Source organism: Mus caroli, unplaced genomic scaffold, assembly GCF_978045245.1.
Source record: "Mus caroli unplaced genomic scaffold, Mus_caroli_1 scaffold_19, whole genome shotgun sequence".
NCBI lineage: Eukaryota > Metazoa > Chordata > Mammalia > Rodentia > Muridae > Mus > Mus caroli.
The window spans coordinates 6,861,914-6,888,739 of NW_028227274.1; the positions used below are offsets into that span (position 1 = coordinate 6,861,914).

Below are 26,826 nucleotides of genomic sequence, written 5' to 3' on the forward strand. Positions count from 1 at the left end.
GGAATTAACAAGTTATAAGTTTAATTGTCATTGATTAATGAAAATAGATTTAGGGCTAGGGGTAGAACTCATAATAGCAAAGAGTGACTTTCAGTCCCTTCTCAGACATCCTTGTATATACATTTGAGCCAAGTTACTCTGCTGGCCTCCAACTCGCAGAGACAACCTGTCTCTGACTTCCAAGTGCTGGGTTAGAAGAATGTGCCACCAAACCCAGCTAAGCCAGTTCCATGAGAAGCTGAAACGTCTTAGGACTTTGTGAATGATGACAGAGTTGTGTGTCTCCACATGGAGAAAATAACAGAGAAGTTGATACATGACAGAGAACTCAAACTCATCAGAAGTTAATCGAAATACTTTCTAAAGCTTCCATGTTACTACAAAGTCAAAAGAACAGTAACAGATATGCGATTTTTCTGACAAGTTGTATCACTGGGCTTTTGACCAGTTGTTTTTCTAAAGAACAGCTTCCTCCATATTTGATCTCAGCTTTGTATTTCAAATCTGCTTTCTTCTATAATGAAATTATCTTGTCTTGGAACTGAGAGACCAATGTGAGCAGATAAGTCAACTAATGTTTTCTTTTCCCAAATCTTAGTTGTAGAGAAAATGGACAACGTCACAGATGGCATGGAGACATCTCGCCAGACTTATGACAACAAACTCACTGCTGTGGAAAGTGACCTGAAGAAATTAGGTAAACTGCAGCAAGAGTGAACCATCGAGTGGAGGGGAGTCCCCCTGTATGAGTGGTGACAGATTTTCAGAATGGTGATGCACTTAGGGTCTCTGTTGTTGTGTGCTACAATCTTTCCTTGTCTTTTCATTGTAATACTTCCATTTTTAAAAGTAAGGACTCTCACCTTAAATTTTTATGTACTATATAAAATCTGCTCCCCACTCTTGACTGAACAGGACATTAAGTCCTGCCTCTAGAAAGCTGAGATTAGCCTATAACCTGCAGAGTTGACTTTTAATATAAAAGAATGTAGCCTGTTCTGTTTCTTTTTTTTAATGATTGATTTATTTTATGTGCATTGCTGGTTTGCCTGCATGTATGTCTGTGGAAGAGGTTGGGTCCTCTAGAACTGGAGTTACAGACAGTTGTGAGCTGCTATGTGGGTGCTGGGAATTGAACCCAAAGCCTCTGGAAGAGCAGCCAGTGCTCCAGCCCCTGCATGTTTGGTTTCTTGATATTTGTTTTTAATTATTAAAAGAATAAGACAGCTCAAATGATGTATAAAGCTTTATGAGTATGATTGTGCTCTTGAAAATTGGTAGTAATTTCTACCATTCAAATAATTAAATATCCACTAAGCCAAAGAATTTTGCATTGCAAAATCTTTTAGGATGGACATCATTAGTTTTAATCCCAATATAGTTCATCATTTTTATTGACAGTAAAAAAATGAATTTTGGTAAATTTGGAAGGTTGATTTCTTATAAGTACACTCTGGGGGCTGGTGAGATGGCTCAGTGGGTAAGAGCACCCGACTGCTCTTCCGAAGGTCAGGAGTTCAAATCCCAGCAACCACATGGTGGCTCACAACCATCTGTAACGAGATCTGGCGCCCTCTTCTGGAGTGTCTGAAGACAGCTACAGTGTACTTACATATAATAAATAAATAAATCTTTTAAAAAAAATAAAAAATAAGTACACTCTGCCTGGTATCCTAGCATCTGGGAAATCCCCCTCTGTCTTTGAAAAAAGTGTCCACCCAAGTTTGTAAGTCCTGTGCTGAACACTACAGACCCCATTTTAAATAGATACAGATTCTTAGTAATAAAGCCTAGCCTGCATGTACCACAAACTTTACATCTAAAATACTCCTAGTGAAGTATATGGAATCTTTACTTAAAATTACATTTATTTGTTTGGTTGGTTAAAGAGGCATACACATGCCACAGCGTGCATGTAGAGGTCAGAGAAAAAAATGAGTTCTAAGAGTTTGTTCTCTTCCTCTACTATGTAGGTTGAGGAATTGAACTCATGTTGTTAGATCTGTTAGTGGGAAATGCCTTTACCCACTGAGCCATCTCTATGGCCCATATCTGGGTGTCTGGCCTTGCCTAAGCATCTCTACCACCAGTCTAAGTAACAAGCATCTCTTCTTCCAGGGGACCAAGCTGGGAAGAAAGCTCTAAGTACCAACTCTGAGCTTTCTACCTTCAGATCAGATATTCTGGATCTCCGTCAACAACTTCAGGAGATCACAGAAAAAACCAGCAAGAACAAAGATGCGCTGGAGAAGTTACAAGCAAATGGGGACTCATTGGTTGATAGGCAGAGTCAACTGAAGGAAACTCTGCAGAATAATTCTTTCCTCATTACCACCGTCAACAAAACACTGCAGGCATATAATGGCTATGTCACAAATCTGCAGCAAGACACGAGTGTGCTCCAGGGCAATCTGCAGAGCCAAATGTATTCTCAGAGCGTGGTTGTCATGAACCTCAACAACCTGAACCTGACCCAGGTTCAGCAGAGGAGCCTTATCACAAATCTGCAGCAGTCTGTGGATGACACGAGCCTGGCCATCCAGCGAATCAAGAATGACTTCCAAAATCTGCAGCAGGTTTTCCTTCAAGCCAAGAAGGACACCGATTGGCTAAAGGAAAAAGTACAGAGCTTGCAGACATTGGCTGCCAACAACTCTGCCCTGGCCAAAGCCAACAATGACACCCTAGAGGATATGAATAGCCAGCTCAGCTCATTCACAGGTCAGATGGACAACATTACCACTATCTCACAGGCCAACGAGCAGAGCCTGAAAGACCTTCAGGACTTACACAAGGATACAGAAAATAGAACAGCTGTCAAGTTCAGCCAACTTGAGGAACGCTTCCAGGTCTTTGAGACAGATATTGTGAACATCATTAGCAACATCAGCTACACAGCCCATCACCTGCGGACACTGACCAGCAATCTGAATGATGTTAGGACCACATGCACAGACACCTTGACCAGACACACGGATGACCTGACCTCCTTGAATAACACACTAGTCAACATCCGCTTGGATTCTATTTCTCTCAGGATGCAGCAAGACATGATGAGGTCAAAGCTAGACACTGAAGTGGCCAACTTATCAGTGGTTATGGAAGAAATGAAACTGGTTGACTCCAAGCACGGTCAGCTCATCAAGAACTTTACCATTCTACAAGGTAAATTCTGTATTTGCATTTGTATTTATTGCTTATATAACAAATTGTTCTGAAATATGGGAACTTAAAACAAATATGTATTATATAATAGGTTTTATGGGTTGGGGACCTAAAACTCATGTGTGTGTGCATATCTGTGTACATCTGTGTATATCTATGTGTGTGTGTGTATCTGTCTGTATATGTCTATGTGGGTGTTTGTGTGTGTCCGTGTGTGTGTCTGTGTATGTGTCTGTGTGTGTCTGTGTGTCTGTATGGTTGCAGTTAAGATGTTAGCTGGGGCTACCAACATCTAAAGACTTGATAGGTTGGGACATGGATGTAACACGACTTATTCACATGGCCCTCAGCAGGAACCTCAGTTCATCACCAAGTGAGTTTCCTTTTTGTTGTCACAACAGGAAAGCTGCCTGCCTCCAAAGTAAGTGATCCAAAGAGAGAGAAAAATAGGAACCACTTTGTAACTTCACCTCAGTAGGTACACTCTTAGCACTACTGATCATCCATAATCCCAATACTTGGGAGGCTTGGGAAGGAGGATTCTTAAGTTCAAAGTCAGCCTGGGCTACAGAGCAAGACCCTTCTCAAGGGAAAAAAAAAAAAAATAAGTATTCAGATGCTTGTGATCCCAGCAGTAAAGAGGCAAAGAAAGGAAAATCAGGAGTTCAGTGTGAGTTCACAGATGGAAACGGAGTGACTAGCATAGAAAATGAGTTTTGCTGTCATCTAGGGTGTCTGTGGCTTGGATTCAAATTTATTCCTAACAATAAACTTCCATCGTAGGTTTGAAGGTACAAGAACAACTAGATGCTATGCTCCTCTATCTGGGGCATACAAAGATGGCTAAAATAGATATTCAACTTTTAGTAGCTCAACCTAAAAGAATTTTAAAGCCTCTGAAGTTGGGGAACAAGTAATCAATCTTGACTTTCAAAAAGGGAATAAAAGGTAGACTTTACATACTATATTCAGTGGAGGATTAGCTTTCTTTGGGGGGGTATTTAAACAATTTTTATTAGATATTTTCTTCATTTACAATTCAAATGCTATCCCTAAAGTCCCCTATACCCTCCCCCTGCCCTGCTCCCCAACCCACCCACTCCTGCTTCATGGACCTGGCATTCCCCTATACTGGGGCATATAAAGTTTGCGAAACCAAGGGCCTCTCTTCCCAGTGATGGCTGACTAGGCCATCTTCTGCTACATATGCAGCTAGAGACACGATCTCAGGGGGTACTGGTAAGTTCATATTGCTGTTCCTCCTATAGAGTTGCAGACCCCTTTAGCTCTTGGGTACTTTCTCTAGCTCCTCCATTGAGGGCCCCGAGTTCCATCCAATAGATGACTGTGAGCATCCACTTCTGTGTTTGCCAGGCACTAGCATAGCCTCATAAGAGACAGCTATATCAGGGTCATGTCAGCAAAATCTTGCTGGCATATGCAATAGTGTCTGCATTTGGTGGCTGATTATGGGATGGATTCCCGGGTGGGGCAGCCTCTGCATGGTCCTTCCTTCCATCTCAGCTCCAAACTTTGTCTCTGTAACTCCTTACATGGGTATTTTGTTGCCCATTCTAAGGAGGGACAAAGTATCCACACTTTGGTATTCCTTCTTCTTGAGTTTCATGTGCTTTGCAAATTGTATTTTGGGTATTCTAAGTTACTGGGCTAATATCCACTTATTAGTGAGTGCATATCATGTGTGTTCTTTTGTGATTGGGTTTCCTCACTCAGGATGATATCCTCAGATCCATCCATTTGCCTAAGAATTTCATAAATTCATTGTTTTTAATAGCTGTGTAGTTCTCTATTGTGTAAATGTAACACATTTTCTGTATCCGTTCCTCTGTTGAGGGACATCTGGGTTCTTTCCAGTTTCTGGCTATTATAAATAAGGCTGCTATGAACATGGTGGAGCATGTGTCCTTATTACCAGTTGTAGCATCTTCTGGATATATGCCCAGGAGAGGTATTGCTGGAGGAGGATTAGCTTTCGATCCTGAAAAAGTTTAAGAAGATAATTTGTGATCCTTTAAGAAAGTTACTATCACAACAAGTTCACAAAATTGGAGGCAGTGACCTCATCTTATTTCCTTACACCAACCAAGTTCTTAGAGTACTCAGACTTGGAAAATTAAAACAACATGTCTGCATTTCACCAAGGCATTGGGCATTGATCCTGCTAGAAAAATAGGAGGACTGCAACGAGTTGGGTGACTGCATTGATGGTAATGGGTTGTTTGTTTGTTTGTTTTGAATACATACCTACATAAAGTAAAACCAGTTTCTGCCAGTCACAGTCCTGATGGAATGCAGTTGGGTCGTCTGTTTGAGGTCTTCCCATGCTGCCAGTTCCCCCAAGGAGTTTTGAATTCATCAGAAACTGTTCAGGGGAAATGTATATTTCCATGTTTCTATGTTGCTTCAGACTCTTGGCATAATTCATTGTCTTGAACCTAAGGGTCGTCAGCTGAGTAATACCCTCAGCTCTTGGAGGCTATTCAATTCTTGGCCAGGTAGCTATATCACAATATCTCAGTTTCTGTAAAGCCATCAAGAAGCCTGGCTCTGTCTAGACTGCTAAGGTGGAACATGAATGGCATGACCTATTAAGAAAATTACTTTCCATTCCCTTTGTCATGTACTGTTGGTTAGAAGTAAGTCCCAGGTTTCGGACTTAAAAGAAAGTCACACATGCATCACTGGAGGTCACTTTAAGGAGTGTCTGTCACATTAGTTGAATGATCAACTATAAAGCACCTGTGGACATGAAGGACATATTCAGGTAGCAGATGGAAGAATCATTTTCAACAGTTTTGTCAGTAACACAAAACATATAGTAAGTAAAGATGATAGAATCACCCAGAACCTGAGAGCCTAGAATCGTAGCCATATGTTAGCCTGATAGAACAGATCTGTTAAGATCTTGCTTAGTGGTAGACAAGACCCAACAGACCCCCCTTCTTTTGGGAGAGACAGGATCTAACTATATAATTCTGGCAAATCTCAAAGTTTAATCCTACCTCAGCCTTTGTATGAAGCTCACCTAAATAGCTGTTTTCAGTTGCCTTCAGAACAGCAGTCCCAAGCAGATATTTCAAGGTAATGAGAGGTTGAGAAAGCACTCCCATTCTGGAGACAAGTGCTTCATCCTACCCCATTCTGCTTCCCTTAACTGTGAAGAAGCTGATAAATCAGGATAGATTGATGTTGGTGTATGTGGTTTTATGTGAGCCTTCTGTGAGATTCAAAATACTGTAGTATTATCCAAGAAAGTCTTGTTATTATGCATTTAATAAGACCTTGTGCTGGTAGCTACCAGAGGCATCCTCACCAACATGCATACCTGTAATCCCAGCATCCTCATTAAGATGCAGAAAACAGGGTGAGCAAGATGGCTCAGTGGGTAAGAGTTAAAGGTCCTGAGTTCAAATCCCAACAACCACATAGAGGCTCACAACCACCCGTAATGAGATCTGACACCCTCTTCTGGTGTGTCTGAAGTCAGCTACAGTGTACTTATGTATAATAAATAAATCTTTGGGCCAGAGCAAGCAGAGACTGAGAGAGCAAAGTTGACCCAAGCAAGCAGGGGTCCTAAAAATTGCAATTCCCAACAACCACATGAAGGCTCACAACCATCTGTATAGCTACAGTGTGCTCACATACATAAAATAAATAAGTCTTTATAAGAAAAAAAAGATGCAGAAAACAAAGTCATACACACCCATAATCCCAGCACCCAGGAGACCAAAGAAGCAGGACTGCAAGTCCAAGGCCAGTCTAGGCTATGTGGAAGCCCCTATATCAAAAAAAATAATAAAGTAAGGCAAAAGAGAACTAGATAGACAGTCATATGTTGACCTCTGGCAACAGCCATCTGTACATTCATCAACCAAAACTTGTTAAGGATCCTTTCCTTTTCTTTCTTTTGGTTAGAAATGATATGATTTTTATCCCAAGTATGTATACAGAGGGCTTCGAATGCACACTGCTATGCTAGAAATTCCTGCTCTGTCCAGAACTGCTCCTCTCCAGGCTGAGTCCTACACATAGCATTTGAGCCCTCTGTATAGTGTGATATTTTCCTCTTAGCCCTTCTGAGACAATAGGAATGTTTCATGAGGATGGAATGAGACAACATTTGAGTACCAAGTTCTTCTTTTAGGAACCTCATCTGTGTGTACCTTGCAGACTTTTGAAGAGTGCATTTGAGTTAAGAGCGAGCATGGAGTAAGATGTCTGGCTTGAGTTAGAAAGCACCTGTGTGAGTGTGGATTTCCCATGTGCTGTTCCTGTAGTCAGCATAGTGCAGTGGAGACATGTACTATGCTGGCTACAGTGTCACATGCATGTGGAGGATAATCTTACAACACACAGGGCTAAAGTGGCTTTGAGCCTGAGTCCTTCCTGCTGGCTTCTGGAGACTTACCTGGAGGTGAGTCATACTCAGCCCAATTATGAATGTGCAACATGCAGGTCACACTTCTGGGCCCTCAAATAAATGGTCAACTTACATCATTACAACTCCTTAAAGTGGAAAATATTAACATTCTTCTTTGCTGGGGGAGGGAACTAAACCATAGAGAGCCCAAGTAACTGTTCCAAGTTCACACAGAGGGTTCTGTAGCAGCAATGCTGGTTCCCGGGCCTGGGCTTCCCCTCACCACGGTACCCTGGTGCCTTTAGAGACCAGCATGTTTGGCAAGGTTGAAAAGATGAAGCACTTACTTTGAGAGTGGATCCTTGGCTTAGATATTGACATGAACTAAACTCTGCGATGTGTAGCAAGGCTAGAAGATCAGGGAACAATGCCAAGTACAGGGCAGATGAGATAAAAGTCCCATGTATAAGGTGGGTTGTCAGTGTGTTATTGTTGGTTTGGTTTGGTTTTGAGACATATACCTGCCTGTACTGGAACTCACTATGTAGACCAGGCTGGCCTTGAACTGACAGAGACCAGCCTGCCTCTGTCTCCTAAGTGCAGTGCTGGGCTTAAAGGTGTGTGCCACCATGCCAAACTATCTATTGTTTTGTTTTTGTTTTTAATTTGCACATTTCTTCTGACCTTGATTAAGCTATTAACAGTTGCTTATTACAAATCGCTATAGTTTGGATCTGGAATGGACCCTAACAGTCTGTGTATTAAAGGCTTGGTCCTTGGCTTGTTGTTACTGGGAAGTACTAGAATGTTGAAGAGGTAGGGCTGGTTTAGTGGGGTCTTACCTACCCTTGACCTTGAAGGGGTTGTCAGTTTCTTTTCTAATCTTAGCCATAAGGTAATAGTTTATTCTACCAGGTGTTCCCAGTCTTGATATAATTGATGCTTTGGTGTCACAGGCCCAAAAGCAAGATGACATGCCATGGACCAGAAGCTCCAAAACAATGAACTAACATAAATATTTCCTTTTAAGGTCTTTTGCTATAGTAACAGAAAGTTAACACTTGGCTGATTAATATATTTAGTTAATTCCAGTCAAAGTAGTTTTTTTTTTAAATGAGAAGAAAACTGCATTATATGTATCTTTTTTATTTCTACCCTGTCTGTTGTTGTTGTTATAGAATTTTATATTGTATCCCAGGATGAACTAGAGTAAATATGTAGCCTGGGCTGCCTCAGCTTCGTAGCAGTCCTCTGCCTCAGCCTCCCAGGTACTATCATTCAAAGTTCCAAGAACTTGGACGTCAAGCAAAACTTAGGCCATTTCTCTACTTTATGTCACATAGAAGTTTTGTTGAAAAGCATGTTTAAAACTGTCTCAAGTGGGATCCAGGAGGAAGAGCACTTCTCAAAGTCCATAATGCATATGACAAAGCCAAAACGAGGCAGTGAGGGAAAGTCTAACATCTGAGAATTCAGCATCTTAAGGTTCCCTACATCTCTGACATCTAGGAGCCACACCATGACAGTGTAAATGTAGGGCTACCCAGCATCCTGTTTGGGTTGTCTGGGTGAATTTTGGAAGCCTGTAACAACTTTTTGAGCCACATGGGGACCCTAGTAATTGAGAACTACACACTCAGCCTTGACATTCAATGGGCAAATCTCAGTTGCACTTCTGCAATGAGCATCCACATGCCTCCATAACATGACACGCTTGACTCTAAATTCATGTTGTTGAACACATACACACAATAATACTTTCCCATTTTATGTGTGGTAGTATGGGGTAGGAGTATGCAACATATTTTCATTTATTTATTTGTTCATTTGTGCGTGTGTGTGTGTGTGTGTGTGTGTGTGTGTGCTCGAGCATGCGCGCGCACATAGAGGCACACATGTGGCACAGCTTACATGAGGAGGTCTAAGAATAACTTTGCTCTTGCTCTCAATCCTGTTGAAGCAGGTTTCCCCTTATTTCTGCTGTTCCACCACACTTGACTAGCATGTAAGTGAGTCTTTGGGTGGTGTGCCTGCCTTTCTATCCCTGACCTCTCTGCATGAAAGCTGTGACTGTAACTACATGAGTCCCAGGAATCAAGCTTGGGTTGTCAGGCTTGCACAGCTAGCACCTTTACCCAGTGCACCATCCCCCCTCGTTTCAGTTTACTTTCACTCCAGTAACCACCCAATAAAAGACTTAAGTAAGACCAGAAGCCCTGAGATAATCCAGAGGCAAACCAGTGATGGGCCATCTTGGGCCCTAGAGGAAAACATTCCATGTCCAAGGTTGGCTTTTAAAATGGCTTTGGTTCTTTTCATCAATTTTCTTTAAGTAACAAGAAAAGTAAACCTCTAATTTTTTTAGTGAGCAAAAACGTCATATGAATCCTATTATCTATAGAACTCAGCATCTTGGTGGACTATCTGCTTTTTGCAAGGTAAAGGTAGCTGTGAGTAAGCCAGTAATATGACGGGCCTGCTAGTTTATGCATAGTTTCAGACATTAAGCTTGATCTTACTGTAAAACTGGGACCAGTGGATAAGTGCAACACCTTACAAGAAGAGGCTGCTTCATACTACCCTAGCTGGGAGTCTATTGAAAGGTAGATTTTTATTAAAGCCACATTGCTATGCCTATTCCTTTCCATTGTGTGATTTAGAAACTACCATCTGCTGGTGTTTTGTGTTGACGCTGGAACCCATGTTTGATGCCCTCCTTCAAACAAGGAGTGTCTCTATGTACACTAGTTGAGGACATTCAGCCATTTCCAATTTGGGGGAGGGATCATCTAGACCCTACTCAGAAATAATAAATAGTAAAAAAAGCTGCCACCCCAAATGAGGAAGATAGATTTAGGTCTGCAATGGGAAGCTGTGTGCATTCGGAGTCTGGGGAGGGTTACAAAAAGAAGTCTAACTGAGATGAGAGGCAAGCCCTGAGAAACCTTCTTGCATATAAACTCATTTCCAGGAGCTTTCAGGAAAACATCAACCCATAGTGTGAAGAGTTGAGAAATTAATTATTGGCTGAAAGTTTAGAAAGTAGTATCAAGAATTCCTAAAATGATTGGATTTTCTAATAGATCTTCACTTTGTGTGTTTTCTGAGGTCTAATATATACTTTGAGTGAAACACACAGTTAAGAAGCTATGATTTTTATGTGCCTGTTTTATAGACCTTTGATAATAATATACCCATCACAAGCTACCTTTCCCACTCTAAGCCATTAGGGCACCATTTTGCAATGACACGTGCCCCAGCTTACTTTAAGGAGATTACATTTAATAGCAAGAGGTCTTGTCTCTCAGTGACATAGATTGGCTAATATACTCCTTCATATTAAAGAGAAGAAAACTCAGGTTCCAGATAAGACCAATGAACTCATTCTTAAATGTCATTTAAGAGTCAGGAAAGAAAATCCTTTGGTGATGTGAGGGACATTCAAGTACAGCCTTATTGCAATGAACTCCAATGTCCAAAAACTGTTCTTATTTTGTACTTGTACCACAATAAGAGCCAAGATATTAAGCTCTACTAAAAACAAAACAAAGACTTTATCAATTTATGTTCATTTAAAAAACTAATAGTGATATATTATTTTAAATATCATACAGTTAATATATTTGCAGTTATTTAAAATTTATATTGAGAAAAACGTTATGTATTTTCAGTATTGCTGTAGACAAACATCAACATAAGACTATTCAATTGATTGTTGTTTTATATCAAACAAATTTTATAATACTAATTTTTATTGTTACAATATTTTATAAATTTTAAAGAATATGATAAAAAATGAAAGGTATTGAAGGTTTTGAGGCGGGGGGCTCTCCGGGAGGAGTTGGGGTACAAAAGGGAAAGAAGAATGTAATGTAAGTCTATTACTCAATATATGTTTTTAAACATTAACAAATTCAGATAAATTGAAATTATGTATCTTTTCTCATCATAATTCAATAAAACTTAAATCAAAGGGGGAAAAAAGAGTCAGGAAAGACAGGTCTCTCCATAGCCAATCCATAGCTAGATCTAGGATCCACCTAACACATAGGTTGGAAGAGTTACCTCTTGGAATAAGGTAACACCTGGAAACCTCTTCCTTCTGATACCTTCTGATGCAGAAGGTTGATATACTAAGGTGCTGGGCTTTTGACAGTGAGGCTCATGCATTTGATAAACCGTCCTAAATAAAGCTTCCAGGCAAGGTGATGTCTACATGATCTCAGCAAGCCAAAGACTAAACACATAGAAACAGAAGGGAAACTGCGTAGCTTTTCTTTTGCTGACAAACATTGGTGTCTGTTTCAGCATGGATCCCATCGGTGAACACTGTTGAGCTTCATCCTAAACACTGTGCACAGGGAGAGTAGGGTTATTAAAAAGAAAAATAACCAGCACATCATTGTATTGTTTTGTACAGATTTAAACCCGATGAAGCAACAGAATTCTTTCCTTCTAGCTCTTAAAGTCTAGGAGCCCAGGTCTTGCACGGTGGTTTCTTCCAAGGTCTCTCTCCTTAAAGTGCAGATAGCTATCTATCACCTTCTTGTGTCTTCATTTGGTTCTCCCTCTGTATCTGGATTTTTTTTTTTTATATGCATATGGGTGGTACATGTGTGTGGTGTATTTACATGTGTGGTGAGTGATATGCATAGCCATACATACACACTAAAGCCAGAGGAAGATACTGGGTGAGCTGCTTCTCAATCCGTCTTATTCCTCAAAGCCTACAGTACATTAAAGATAGTAAGCACTCCTTAATGCCTGCGTTTGTGTGCTGGGTTGTTTTTTAATTGTAGGCTATATAAGCATATACACTCACAATGGAACATATATATATGTTTTTATGTTTTAGGTCCTCCTGGCCCCAGAGGTCCAAAAGGTGACAGAGGATCTCAGGGACCACCTGGTCTAACTGGCAACAAGGGACAGAAAGGAGAGAAGGGAGAGCCTGGTCCACCTGGCCCTGCGGGTGAGAGGGGCACAATTGGACCAGTCGGCCCTCCTGGAGAGCGTGGCAGCAAAGGATCCAAAGGCTCACAGGGTCCCAAAGGATCTCGTGGGTCCCCAGGGAAGCCTGGCCCTCAAGGACCTAGTGGGGACCCAGGACCACCAGGTCCACCAGGCAAGGATGGACTCCCTGGCCCTCAGGGCCCTCCTGGCTTCCAGGGACTACAGGGCACTGTGGGTGAGCCTGGAGTACCTGGACCTCGGGGGCTACCAGGCTTGCCAGGGGTGCCAGGCATGCCTGGGCCTAAGGGACCACCTGGCCCTCCAGGCCCCTCAGGAGCAATGGAGCCATTGGCTCTGCAGAATGAACCAACCCCAGCATCAGAGGTCAACGGTAAGTGCAAATGGTCCTTCTCAGCCAGAGTTGTGGAGGACTAAGGCAGTGTGTCAGCTTGGCTAAACCAGCCCCCAGGAGTCCCCTACTACACAAAACAGCAGGGACCCTGTGTGTCCCTCTGGATGCCTCAGTGCTGCCACTCAGGACCCTGTGTTCCTGCTTAGACATTATCAGGTCTCTACTCATTTAGATGAGCCAGGCCTTCAGAAGACCCCTGTACCCCAAATACTTCCTTCAAGATATTCTACACTGGCTGTTCCCTTCATCTTTCTTCTTTCTCCTTAGAAAGAGACCATTTTATCAGTTAACTCCACCAGTATGCAGATAGGGTTTCTGTGGCAGAGTCCACATTCTGGTTTTGCTTACGAAGCTGTTGTGGTGCCTTTCTGTCTCTTTGACAGACAGTCTTTTGCAAAACTATACTAGTTAGGAGCCAAGAGCGTGGGTCCCTCATGCTGGTCCATGAGCCAGACTTTGGTTCTGAAGTGTACTTATTTACAACCTCCAGCTGATCCAAGCTGACAGTGTATCAGGACCCACCCCACTTTCTTTTTTCTGTCATCATAAAGCCTAGCCCAACCCAGTCCCACCTTTCTTCACTGTGTGGTGTTCACTGCTGTGTGCTGTACAGTCCACATCTTAGAACATCTGCCTGGTTCTACACAGGGACACCCCATTGGCATGCAAGTGGTACAAGGCTGTCACTTTGATATCTTAGACACAGCTGAGGAAATGCAGACTTCCTTCTGTGTTTTTTAAATCAACACTTAAAACTTTACATTCCTAGGATGTCCGCCTCGCTGGAAGAACTTCACAGATAAATGCTACTATTTTTCATTGGAAAAAGAAATTTTTGAAGATGCTAAGCTTTTCTGTGAAGACAAATCTTCCCATCTTGTTTTCATAAACTCAAGAGAAGAACAGGTATGATATGTCAGCTGCACACTTGGTTGGAGAAAACTATAATTTAGAGATAAGTTATACTTGGAAATTGCATGCCTTTGAGAGAGTCAAAGAGATCAAAAATTCATGGTCTCATAGACAAAGGAAGGCTGCAATTTGCATGGGCTTTATCCAGGTATGAGAGTATATGAATGAATTCAAAATTTATAAGGTGGAAGCAACCTAAAACAAACCTAAAGCAACTGTAACTCACAGAGGAGACTCATTCAAATTCTAAGGGCAGAGAAAATATTTGCCACATGAGTTTTACAAATACAAAAAGCTAGTATCTGGAAATCCCCCCGCCCCCGCACCTTTTTATTTTTTATTTTTATTACATATTTTCTTTATTTACATTTCAAATTTTATCCCCTTTCCTGGTTTCCCTTCTGAAAACCTCCTCCCCCCTCCGCCCTCCCCCTGCTCACCAACCTACCCATTCCTACTTCTTGGTCCTAGCATTCCCCTACACTGGGGCATCAAGCCTTCATAGGACCAAGGGCCTCTCCTGCCACTGATGACTGACAAGGCCATCCTCTGCTACATATGGAGCTGGAGCCATGGGTCCCTTGATGTGTACTCTTTGATTGGTGGTTTAGTCCCTGGGAGCTCTGGGGGTACTGGTTGGTTCCTATTGTTGTTTCTCCTATAGGGCTGCAAACCCCTTTAGCTCCTTGCCTAGCTCCTCCATTGGGGACTCTGTGCTCAGTCTAGTGGTTGGCTAAAAGCATCCACCTCTGTATTTGTCAGTCTCTGGCAGAACCTCTCAGGAGAGAGCTATATCAGGCTCCTAATGTAGCCTGTGTATCTGCTGTTACTTTCCTTGGGTACAGAGATGACACATCAGACAAAGTTCTTTGAACTGAATTTTTGTCCCTAGGTACCTGTATGTTTTAGAGCTGGTTAGGACTAATTTTCACTGAAGCAGCTGTCACAAATAATTCAGTCTCCTAAATTCCAATGTGTGGGCAGGATGGATAAGCAGTCTTTTGAAAAAAGGAAGTTTTGCCTTCCGTTCAGTGCCAGCACCGGGCCACCTTGGGCCCAACCTCGGCAGGGCAGTCCCGCACTCTCCAAAGGACTCTCCACCCACAGGCGCCCTAGCAAGCCCAGGATCTTAGGATCACTGGTGAGTGGAATACAACATCTATTCCAACAGAACCAGGGATACCTAGGGAAAGGTGGAGCACAGACAAAGGAATCCACCCGATCAGTGGCTCAGGTTCCTTCCAGTCAGCACTGGTCTACCTTGGTTTAGAACACACCAGACAGCCCCACTGTCCCCAGAGGAGGTACCACTTCCAGGTACTCTAACACCCCCAGGATATTAGGATCCCAGGATCCCAGGAGCTTGGTCACACCGGACTCTCAGAGTCTCAAACGAAGCTTGACTGCTAAGAACTCTAACATACCCAGAATCTCAAGATCACAGGATCCCAGAATCACAGGATCACAAAGAAAGCTGGGCTCTGAGGAGTTCTGACTCAACTGGAATTACAGGAAGGACAGGCTCTGATCAGATATATCAAGGACAGGGAGCACTTGAGATAATCAGATGGTGGGAGGCAAGCATAAGAACAGAAGCAACAGAAACCAAGGTTTCTTGTCATCATCAGAACCAAACTCTCCCACCATACCAAGTCCTGGATACACCATCACACCAGAAAAGCAAGATATGGATCTAAAGGCACTCCTTATGATGATAATGGAGGAATTTAAGAAGGAAATAAATGACTCCCTTAAAGAAATAGAGTAGAAAATATCCAATCAGGTGAAAGAATTGAACAAAACCATCCTGGATCTAAAAATGGAAGTAGAAACAATAAAGAAATAACAAAGGGAGACAACTCTGGAAATAGAAAACCTAGGAAAGAAGTCAGGAGCCATAGATGCAAGCATAACAAACAGAATGCAAGAGATGGAAGAGAGAATCTCAGATGCAGAAGATTCCATAGAAAACATCGACACAACAATCAAAGAAAATATGAAATGCAAAAAATGTCCTAACACAAAACATCCAGGAAATCCAGGACACAATGAGAAGAACAAACCTAAGGATAATAAGTATAGAAGAGGAGGAAGATTTCCAACTTAAAGGGCCAGTAAATATCTTCAACAAAATTATAGAAGAAAACTTCCTCAACCTAAAGAAAGAGATGCCTATGAACATACAAGAAGCCTACAGAAGTCCAAACAGTTTGGACCAGAAAAGAAATTCCTCCTGTCACATAATAAGTAAAACACCAAATACACAAAACAAAGAAAGAATATTAAAAGCAGTAAGGGAAAAAGGTCAAGTAACATAAAGAGGCAGGCCTATCAGAATTACACCTGACTTCTTCCCAGAGACTATAAAAGCCAGAAGATCCTGGGCAGATGTTATACAAACCCTAAGAGAGCACAAATGCCAGCCCAGGCTACTATACCAGCAAAACTCTCCATTACCATAGATGGAGAAACCAAAACATTCCATGACAAAACCAAATTTGCATAATATCTTTCTATAACTCTAGCCCTTCAAAGGATAATAAAGGGAAAACCTCAACACAAGGAGGGAAACTACACTCTAGAAAAAGCAAGAAAGTAATCTTTCAACAAACCCAAAAAAGAATAGCAACATGAACAAAATTCCAACTCTAACAACAAAACAGAATTTTCTAACAAAAATAATAGAAAGCAACAATATCCTTTTCCTTAAAATATCTCTTAATATCAATGGACTCAATTCCCTAATAAAAAGACATAGACTAACAAACTGGTTACAAACAGGACCAGTAGCCAACATCAAACTAAATGGAGGAAAACTGGAAGCAATCCCACTAAAATCAGGGACTAGACAAGGCTGCCTACTGTCTTCCTACCTATTCAATATACTACTTGAGGTCCTTGCCAGAGCAATTAGACAACAAAAGGAGATACAAATTGGAAAGGCAGAAGTCAACTATCACTATTTGAGATGATATGATAATATACCTAAGTGACCCACAAAATTCCACCAGAGAACTCCTAAACCTGATAAACAACTTCAGTGGAGTAGCTGAATACAAAATTAACTCAAACAAATCAGTGGCCTTTCTCTACACAAAGGATAAACAGGCTGAGAAAGAAATTAGGAAAACAACCCCCTTCAAAATAGTCACAAATAATATAAAATACCTTGGAGTGACTCTCTAACTAAGGAAATGAAATATCTGTAAGATAAGAACTTCAAGTCTCTGAAGAAAGAAAATTGAAGATCTCAGAAGATGGAAAGATCTCCCATGCTCATGGATTGGCAGGATTAATATAGTCTAAATGGCTATCCTGCTGAAAGCAATTTACATATTCAATGCAATCCCCATCAAAATTCCAACGCAATTCTTCACAGAGTTAGAAAGGGCAGTTTGCAAATTCATCTGGAATAACAAAAACCTAGGATAACAAAAACTATTCTCAACAATAAAAGAACCTCTGGTGGAATCACCTTGCCTGACCTCAAGCTGTACTACAGAGCAATTGTGATTAAAAACTGCATGGTACTGGTACAATGACAGACAGGTAGATCAATGGAATAGAATTGAAGATCCAGAAATGAACCCACACACACTTGAACTTTGGCAAAGGTGCTAAAACCATCCTTTGGAAAAAAAGACAGCATTTTCAACATATGGTGCTGGCACAACTGGCAATTATCATGTAGAAGAATGTGAATTGATCCATTCTTATCTCTTGTACAAAGCTCAAGTCTAAGTGGATCAAAGAACTCCACATAAAACCAGAGACACTGAAACTTATAGAGGAGAAAGTGGGGAAGAGCCTGGAAGATATGGGCATGGGAAATTTTCCTGAACAGAACAGCAATGGCTTGTGCTGTAAGATCAAGAATTGACAAATGGGACCTCATAAAATTGCAAAGCTTCTGTAAGGCAAAGGACACTGTCACTAAGACAAAATGGCAACCAATAGATTGGGAAAAGATCTTTACCAATCCTAAATCCATTATGGGGCTAATATCCAATATATATATAAAGAACTCAAGAAGTTGGTCTCCAGAAAACCAAATAACCCTAAAAAAAAAAAAAAAAAAAAAAAAAAACATGTAACAGAGCTAAAGAAAGAATTCTCAACTGAGGAATACCGAATGGCTGAGAAGCACCTAAAAAAAAAAATGTTCAACATCCTTAATCATCAGGGAAATGCAAATCAAAACAACCCTGAGATTCTACCTCATACCAGTCAGAATGGCTAAGATAAAAAACTCAGGTGACAGCAGATGCTGGCAAGGATGTGGAGAAAGAGGAACACTTCTCCATTGTTGGTGGGATTGCAAGCTGGTAAAACCACTCTGGAAATCATTCTGGTGGTTCCTCAGACAACTGGACATATTTCTACCAGAAGATCCAGCAATACCACTCCTGGACATTTTCCCAGATGCTCCAACTTTTAATAAGGACACATGCTCAGCTATGTTCATAGCAGCCTTATTTATAATAGTTAGAAGCTGTAAAGAACCCAGATGCCCCTCAACAGAGTAATGGATACAAAAATGTGGTACATTTATACAATGGAGTACTACTCAGCTATTAAAAGCAATGAATTTATAAAATTCTTAGACAAATGGATGGATCTGGAGGATATCATCCTGAGTGAGGTAACCCAATCACAAAAGAACATACATGATATTCACTTACTGATAAGTGGATATTAGCCCAGAAGCTCAGAATACCCAAGATACAATTTGTAAAACTCATGAAACTCAAGGAAGAAGGAAGACCAAAGTGTGCATACTTTGATCCTTCCTAGAAGGGGGAACAAAATACGAATGGAAGGAGTTACACAGACAAAGTTTGGAGCAGAGACTGAAGGCATGACCATCCAGAGACTGCCCCACCTGAGGATCCATCCCGTAAACAACCACCAAACCCAGACACTATTGCAGATGCCAACAAGAGCCTGCTGACAGGAGCCTGATATAGCTGTCTCCTGAGAGGCTCTGCCAGTGCCTGACAAATACAGAAGTGGATGCTCACAGACATCCATTGGAGGAAGCACAGGGTCCCCAATGAAAGGAGCTAGAGAAAGTAACCAAGGAGCTGAATGGGGTTTGAAGCCCCATAGGAGGAACAACAATATGAACTAACCAGTACCCCCAGAGCTCCTTGGAACTATACTACCAATCAAAGAAAACACATGGTGGAACTTGTGCTTCTAGCTGCATATATAGCAGAGGATGGCCTAGTCGGTAATCAATGGGAGGAGAGGCCCTTGGTCCTGTGAAGGTTCTATGCTCCAGTATAGGGGAATGCCTGGGCCAGGAAGGGGGAGTGAGAGGGTTGGGGAGCAGGGGGAGCAGGGGAGAGGATAAGGCATTTTCAGAGGGGAAACCAAGAAAGGGGATAACATTTGAAATGTAAATAAAGAAAATATCTATTTAAAAAAAGGAAGTTTCACAGACTTTCATCAGTGTTTGTTTCCCCAAAGCAGAAAACACTGGTAACTAATAGCATCATGTAGTTCTTTCCATGTTTCTATCTTGTGTTGATCTACATGTACATGAAAGTTAGGTTTGGTTCTCATGTCCTCAAAGTGTATACAGAATGATGTACTGATGGCTGTGGAACTGAGAGACTACTCAGGAAATGTCCTTCTCCTTGGGGTGGGTCTCATTATCTAAACTCCCAAGAATCAAACCAATTCTAGAAAAAGTTAGAGGGAGGGGAGAGAGAGAGAGAGAGAGAGAGAGAGAGAGGGAGGGGGAGGGGGAGGGGGAGGGAGAGGGAGAGGGAGAGGGAGAGAGAGAGAGAGAGAGAGAGAGGGAGGGAGGGAGGGAGAGAGGGAGAGAGGGAGAGAGAGGGAGAGAGAAAGAAAGAAAGAATATGAGAATGAATCAGTTCTCATGAGTCCTAGGCCTACAGGTATATAGCTCCACCTGGTGGCTTTCTGGAGAATTGCAGCACAGCGGATGAGCGGGGGGGGGGGGGGGGGGGGGCAGAGAGACATGAGTAGGTTTGGGGTGGAGCACCACAAACCAGACATGTTGGTTCAAAGGAGGTTGGTAAGGGCCCATGTGTGAGAATGATAGTGGCCCTTTATTAACCCCTGTCATGTGCAAGGCCCTTTTTTAAAACCTCACAGCAACCCTGTAATATAAACCTTATAATTGCCATCCTTCCCCTTAGGTTTTTTTTGTTTTGTTTGTTTTGTTTTTAAACAAAGCCTAGCAATGTCTGGAATTTGCCATGTAAACTAGTATGGCCTAGAGACTGTGATGATTTCCCTGCATCCCCTCCCCAGGGGCTGGGAATACAGCCGTGTACAACTGATTTTGGTTCCCCCATTTCACAGATAAGTTACTCTGAGGCCCCACAAGGTCTACATAACTTCTTCTCAGAGGGCAAAGAGCAGAAGCAAAGCCAAAACCCAACTGACAACAACGCTCATGTCCTCCCAGTCACTACCCATCTCTACCAGACACAACCCTGAAATATGGGTTATAGTAACACGCACAGAGCATAGGAAAACAGCAGTCAGGCCGTGAGCCCAAACAAGTTCATCAGCGTGGCAGAGGCTCACAGATGGGTGACTGATGGGAAACAGGGCCCACACCAGTCACTCTTAGGGATCCCAAAGAAGAACCTTGCTTTTACTCGTTAAACATAGTCTTAGTGAAACACTGTCCACAACACAAATGCAATACAAAGTGGGCAGCTTAGGACCCTTAAAAATGGTGAGAAATTATTTTTGTCAGTTTTATTAAACAAGAGCTCTTTTGTATGGGCTAAGAACACCTCCTGCTTCCTTTTCAGCAATGGATAAAAAAGCATACCGTGGGGAGAGAAAGCCATTGGATCGGCCTCACAGACTCAGAGCAGGAAAGCGAATGGAAGTGGCTAGACGGGTCACCTGTTGATTACAAGTGAGTGTGGGACTTGTGGACAGCGGCATGCACTTGCCTCCCCATGTTTTCACAATGGCCTAGCTTCCTGCGACTTTCCCTTAATGACCTTAGGTGTATCCCACACCATCCTCTTGAGGGCCTGGGCTCCTTGTACCAGTTGCCTATTCCTAGTAGGGAAGCAATGGTAGACAGTCACTGTGCTGTCAAGTGGAGCACTTCGGAAGGATAACATGGCCCAGAGCCTCTCCGAATGATCAGTGTTCACTTGGACATATTTCTGAGGACTGGGGAAGTCCTAGCCTTGATCAGGCTTCTGACCCAAATGTGATTTGAGTCTAAGTTGTACACACCAAGGTTGTAGATCTCTCATACACAGGAAGTCCAAGTGTGCTGCACAGAGGATCCCAGAATGTCCATCTTCTGCAGGATAAGAGAAAACTAAATTCTGCCAACTCTTTTCTCAAATCTTGCCTTTCTTCTTCTGGAGAGAAAGTGGAGAACCTGTAAATATCCACCTGTGAGGGGCCTTCAGTTTGCTAGAGACAAACAAGCCAGCAATATCAGCAGCATATCACAGGAAGCTGCTCTCCGATGAGGGAAGGATGCTTCTGGTCTGAGGTAGTCTACAGGCACTGAAGTGAGACTCCAGGTAGCTCAAGAGTTGCCCAGAGGCTGAGGTGATGGACAGAAAGGCCAGATAGTCTCAAACCGGCATAGGAACAGCCAGATCTGAGTTACACATGTAACCTGCACTGACCTGGAATGTGCAGTCGTCTGCCCTCAGCACCCAAATGCTACATCAGACCTGCATTGCTGCACCTTGCAGTTCTCTCCTTTTAAACCCTCCCCATGACGACCGTGAGAGGGACATTGATGGAATCAGAAGGCCATCTCTGAAGGGAAAAAACAAATATGAGCAAACGTGGAAGTGGATCTTAGGTCTGCCCCAAAGCTGAAGGTACACCTATCCTTACCTGATCTCAGGTACTCTACCTGCTCTTTGTGCCTGCCTCTGAGAGACACTGGGGTCAGGCCAGCACGTAGAATGGCAGGGATGCTTTGCCACACTTGTGTGGGCATTGGCATGCAAAGCAGGAGCGGCCATGACTTTGAAGCAGGAATGGCAGTCGGAGGTTAGTGCTTTTTGTTTGATAGTCAAGAGAGCCTGAATATCTTTTTAAGAGAGAAGCTAAGAAGAAAAATCCATCTCCCTCTTTTCTGCAGTAAATGGAAGGAAAGATTTGGGTTTGACCGCAAAATTCAATCTTAAATTCTATTGGCTTGCATGGGACTGATTGAGCTGGAATGTTACTAAGTGCTCCAGCTTTCAAAGGTAAAGCTTTGCCCTCTTCCCTGGGGTCCAGGAAGAATTCTGAGGCTGGGAGGAGAGACTAGAATTGTTCCCTGGACCCCAAGAAGGATAACATCACTCATCTTACCAGGAGTTTTGCCACCAGCCACAGCCACCCTGGAGCCCACCCCGCCCACACCCTGGAAGCTTAGACTCCTACACTTCAGCCACCATAGACACTGTGTGTCTCATTTTCTACCCAAAGGCATATATGTACATGGAAAATTCCCCAGGATCAAGCTCTAAAGGCAAGTATAAATCAGGCAGATGTTGTATGAGGTCTCAAAGACTAAATTAGTTTGACATATAATAATAAACACTACAATCTAGACAAAGAGCCAGGCCCATCCAGGGAATAAAATACAAATTTGAATGAGAACTGGACTTAGGCTGGATCTGACACCTCAGTCACATGAAATCACCATGTCCCCATGTGGTAAAATGAAGTTGACAAAAGGACTCTGTTAATACTTACACACACACACACACACACACTGGGGTCAGGCCAGCACCTAGAATGGCAGGGATATGCTTTGCAAGACTCCACTTCTGTGGGCATTGGTATGCAAAGCATTGGTATGCACACACATATGAGCATGCAGAGACAGTGTGTATGTGTGTGAATTTAGTATAGAGCTTGTCCCCTGGAAAGCACTAGAGAAAGCCTGTGGGTGTTACTACTGTTGTCATAATTGTGACTGCTTCCACAGTAAAATATGTCAGAATTGGGAACTGTTACTCCCCAGAATTTGTAGTGTGCATGATCTTAATTAGAGACACAAAGCATCTTACAACATCATCCCTAACCTCCCAGATAAATCTTCCGAAACTCTTTCCCAAGATGCTCAGACTCTCCTTTGCCCTCCCCTTTTGATTCTGAGCCTCCAAGACTCTGTCCACTTGCCTTCCCTTCCTTCTCTTACCAGCAGTGATTTCTAGATCATAACCATCAAAGACCATTATAAACTGTTACTATGAACAACTATACACCAACAAATCAAACAGCCTAGATGAACACACACATTTCGAGAAACAAAGTGGTTTAGAAAGATCAAGTCAAAAAGAAACAGGAAGGCAGAGCAAACACTAACGAATCAGATTCACACAGTCATCAAACGCCTCCCAGCAGAGAACAGTCCAGGACCAGAGGCTTCATGGCTGAGTTCTACCAAACAGTCAAGGAAGGACTCTGGCCAGCCATCTTAAATGTTTTCAAAACCAGAAGCCAATGGCTCTGGAACCATCCCACGCCTTGCCCAGCCACAGAGGAATTAAGTACACAACTTTCCTTTCACCCTTTTTCTCCAAAACACACGCACCCGCCCACTTGAAATTATTTAAGGATTTTGTGGTTACTGTAAAAGAGGAGCCAGTTTTCAGGGACAGACCTCTCCTCCATTGCCTCTGCTCTATGCTGTTATTTTCAGTGATACATGGTTCGGGAAGACAGGGCTAGAACACACAGATAAAAAGCTGTAGTGACAGCGAAGAAATTCCAGCTGCTTCAGGCACATTCAGACCTGACTCAGGTATATTATCCTCAGACACACTGACTCGCAGAGCCTTTCACTTGACTGTACTAAAGGAGGTAAGGACCAGCTAGAGAAAGGGAGTATGTCAGATGCCCTGGGCTGGGGCCATGGCCAGTTTTCATGTGCCATAAGCCTACATACCAATGTGATTTCAACACAATACTGAAGGACAATGTAGATTGCTGGACATACCAGTTGTAGATATGGTTTTTAAAAATAACAATAACATAATCCTATCAGAGAAAAGACAACTTCCTATCTTAGACACACCACCTTTGTTTCTTTCATGTCACCACAGCCCTGTGACTTTACATCCAGTATCTATACCATGACTGGAGATTAGGATCCATCCTCAGTCACTTGGGACTACATTGTCCCAAGATGTCCACAGGGAGGTGGCAGCTGGAGCAGGAGGATAGGAGTGTAAATGAGAGGGGTTATCCTTGTGTAAAAGATAAACGACACAGTGGGACACCAAGCACAGTTCAGTAAATTCAAGAACTGGGATTATAGAGACTATGCTCTGTAGCCTCAAACAAGTAGATAGCTAAAGAGCTATAAAGTATTTGGAAGTTAAATAACGTAGACCAAAGAAGAGGCTATGGCCATACCACCCTGGTGATGCCTGATTTTGTCCATAGATCAAAGAGGAAATTACAGTGAAAGTCTAAAAATGTCTTTAAACAATGAGAACATATCAAAATTTATGAGCTGAAGCTAAAATAGTGCTTAGGGAAACATTAACAGCTCTGAAACACTGTGTTTGGGTTTTTGTTGTTAGTTTTGAGATAATGTCTTTCTATGTAGCTCTGGCTGTCTCAAAACTTGATGTATAGACCAGACTGGCCCCAAATTCTGAGAGATCTATGTGCTTCTGCCTCCCAAGTGCTGGGATTAAAACTACATGCCACCATGCTTGGCCCTACATTTTCTTAAAGGTTAGAAAGGAGTGACCTAAGCTTCCACTTTATGAGGGTAGAAATAAAGAAGAAATGAACCTCAAAATAAGCAGAGGGGCTTGTACAAAGCCCTGGGTGGGATCAGCTCCACACATGACTAAGTAGAAGGAAAAGAATAGAAAAATCAGGAAAGCAGCAACACAGGGACCGCAGAAGTGTTGGTAAGACTAGGGGCACAGTGATTCTTTCCACTATTTTTTTATTTACTTTATGTTCCAATCACAGCTCCCGTCTCCTCCATTACCCCTTCCCCTTCTCCTAAGAGAAGGGCAGCTCCCCTTAGGTTCCATCCCTCCCTGGGATGTCTGGTCCCAGCAGGACTATGCACACATCCTCTCTCACTGAGGCATAATAACTCGTAATGGAATAACTGCAGATGTGTTGGTTGGCTAATTGTCACTGTTACTAAATCAAGGCTGCCTTCCCCGGGGTAAACCAGATTCATATGGAAAGGACCAAGACTCTGTCCACCTTAAATCAGTAAGACCCCCACCCACTCTGCCAAAAGCCCCTATACGTTTTCTTTTCCCCTCGCTCCTGTCTACCAGATACTATCTGCTAGAAATGTGATAACACAATTCACATAATTGCTTTGATTTTTATGTTACAAGGATAAAATAGGCTGTTGTCCTGCTCAGTTATATAACGCATGTTGTAGGTTTATAGCACTGTGCTATAGAGCAGTAAGGGCCAGAAGAGACTCTTCAGTCTCTTCTACTTCAACAACAGCTCGTGCTAGTCAACACTTCGTGTTCCTGCCAGGGTGGCACTGGCCCAGGCCACAGAGAGGAATCTTCCACAACAGGGGCCCTTGCAGTGGGAAAACATCTTGCTTCAAGAGACGCTTCTCACCAGTGACATCTTCTTGTTTGGAAGCCAGACCCTTACCAGCAGAAGCTTCTTGGCTGTCGTCTTGGTTAATCTTGTGGTTGATGGAAAAAATATTAAGTTGTAAAGTTGGAGGGATCTATTCCCAAGACAGAAAGTATATGCTCTGCTAATATTAAGAGTAGCCCAAAATTCTGGGATGCTGCACTCTCCATAGTTCATGTTTGTGTGTTTGCAAATCACTTACAGCTGTCGAGCTGCTCAAGTGTGTCTAAGGTTCCTGGGGTGCTCAGAAGCGTTCACGTTGCTATGACATATGTGTTGTAATATGGCCAAGCTCATGTTATTCTTTCCAGAGCCTACCTGTGAATGCAGTCAAGGCACTGTTTAGGCTAACATTCCAAAATATTACATACACATTCTGCTTATCTGACATGCTCTGTTCTCTGTTACAAGCATACAAACTAAGGGTTTTGCCCAGCGGTTGCTCCATGGAATTTTAGCTTTTCCAGAGATGCTCTGAGACCCCAGCTTCTCATCCCAGCTGCCACCCATGCTGGGTATCTTAGTTGCCTCTGCGCCACAGAATTTATGCTGCCTTTAGTCATAAGGAAATCTCTGAGCACTCTACATAAAGAATTCTAGTGATTTGAACCCAGTTGGGAATGGTTCCCTTTCTGTTTAATCAGTAAGTCCTTCTTACCTGTATGATCTTAAATGACTTAAAGTAAAATGCAAGAAAATCATACTAAGCAGATCCTCTGAATCTAAATAAACCGTGTGTGTGTGTATATACATACATACACTTTTACAATTAACTGAGAAATCAAGAATATCAAATATATATGTGTGTGTATATATATATGTATATATATATATCAAATACATAATACATTTTGGAATCAAAGATATAAAGAGATGTAAAATTAATATATTATAATTAATATAAAATTATAGAAAATAAAATCACCATTGCTATTAGACGTGAACAAGCTCCTTGGGTACTACTAACCTTTGCAGAGGTTGCCTTCAAGGAAGCTCCTTTTCTTTCCAGTGGTCCCTCTTGGCACCACTGACAGTTTGAGTCTTAACTTCATCCTCACCTCTGTTATGTAAGTTCCCTGAGAAATGGAACTTCGTTCCGTGCTCCTTTGTTACCATTGCCTGAATTAAACTCAGCTCATTGTTACATTCTCTCTGAGGATCAGTGCAGTGAGTAATATTTTCTAATTCTTCCTAGTAGTTTCCTCTTGTTGGTAGATTGTTCCTTCTGAATCACCTTCGCTTCACTAGATTTACCTGGGCTCAGAGTTTTTATCAAGTCCCTAGATAGATAGGTTTAGAATTAGTTGAGTATTACTTCTATCATGCTGCCCCACTGTTTAACTATAATCACCTTTTCTTTCTCACTGCCTTCTGACTCTGATGATCTCATTGTCAA

General features: G+C 42.3%; 1 protein-coding gene across 1 annotated transcript in view; it reads left to right on the forward strand.

The window, feature by feature from the left end:
* Nucleotides 1-26,826, forward strand: part of Colec12 (collectin subfamily member 12) — a 173,831-nt gene that overhangs the window by 141,063 nt on the left and 5,942 nt on the right. The window contains exons 4-8 of the mRNA XM_029472146.2: nucleotides 599-697; nucleotides 2,119-3,165; nucleotides 12,405-12,893; nucleotides 13,684-13,820; nucleotides 20,624-20,733. Of these exons, the coding sequence (XP_029328006.1) occupies nucleotides 599-697; nucleotides 2,119-3,165; nucleotides 12,405-12,893; nucleotides 13,684-13,820; nucleotides 20,624-20,733 (1,882 nt within the window). The remainder of the gene's footprint in view (nucleotides 1-598; nucleotides 698-2,118; nucleotides 3,166-12,404; nucleotides 12,894-13,683; nucleotides 13,821-20,623; nucleotides 20,734-26,826) is intronic.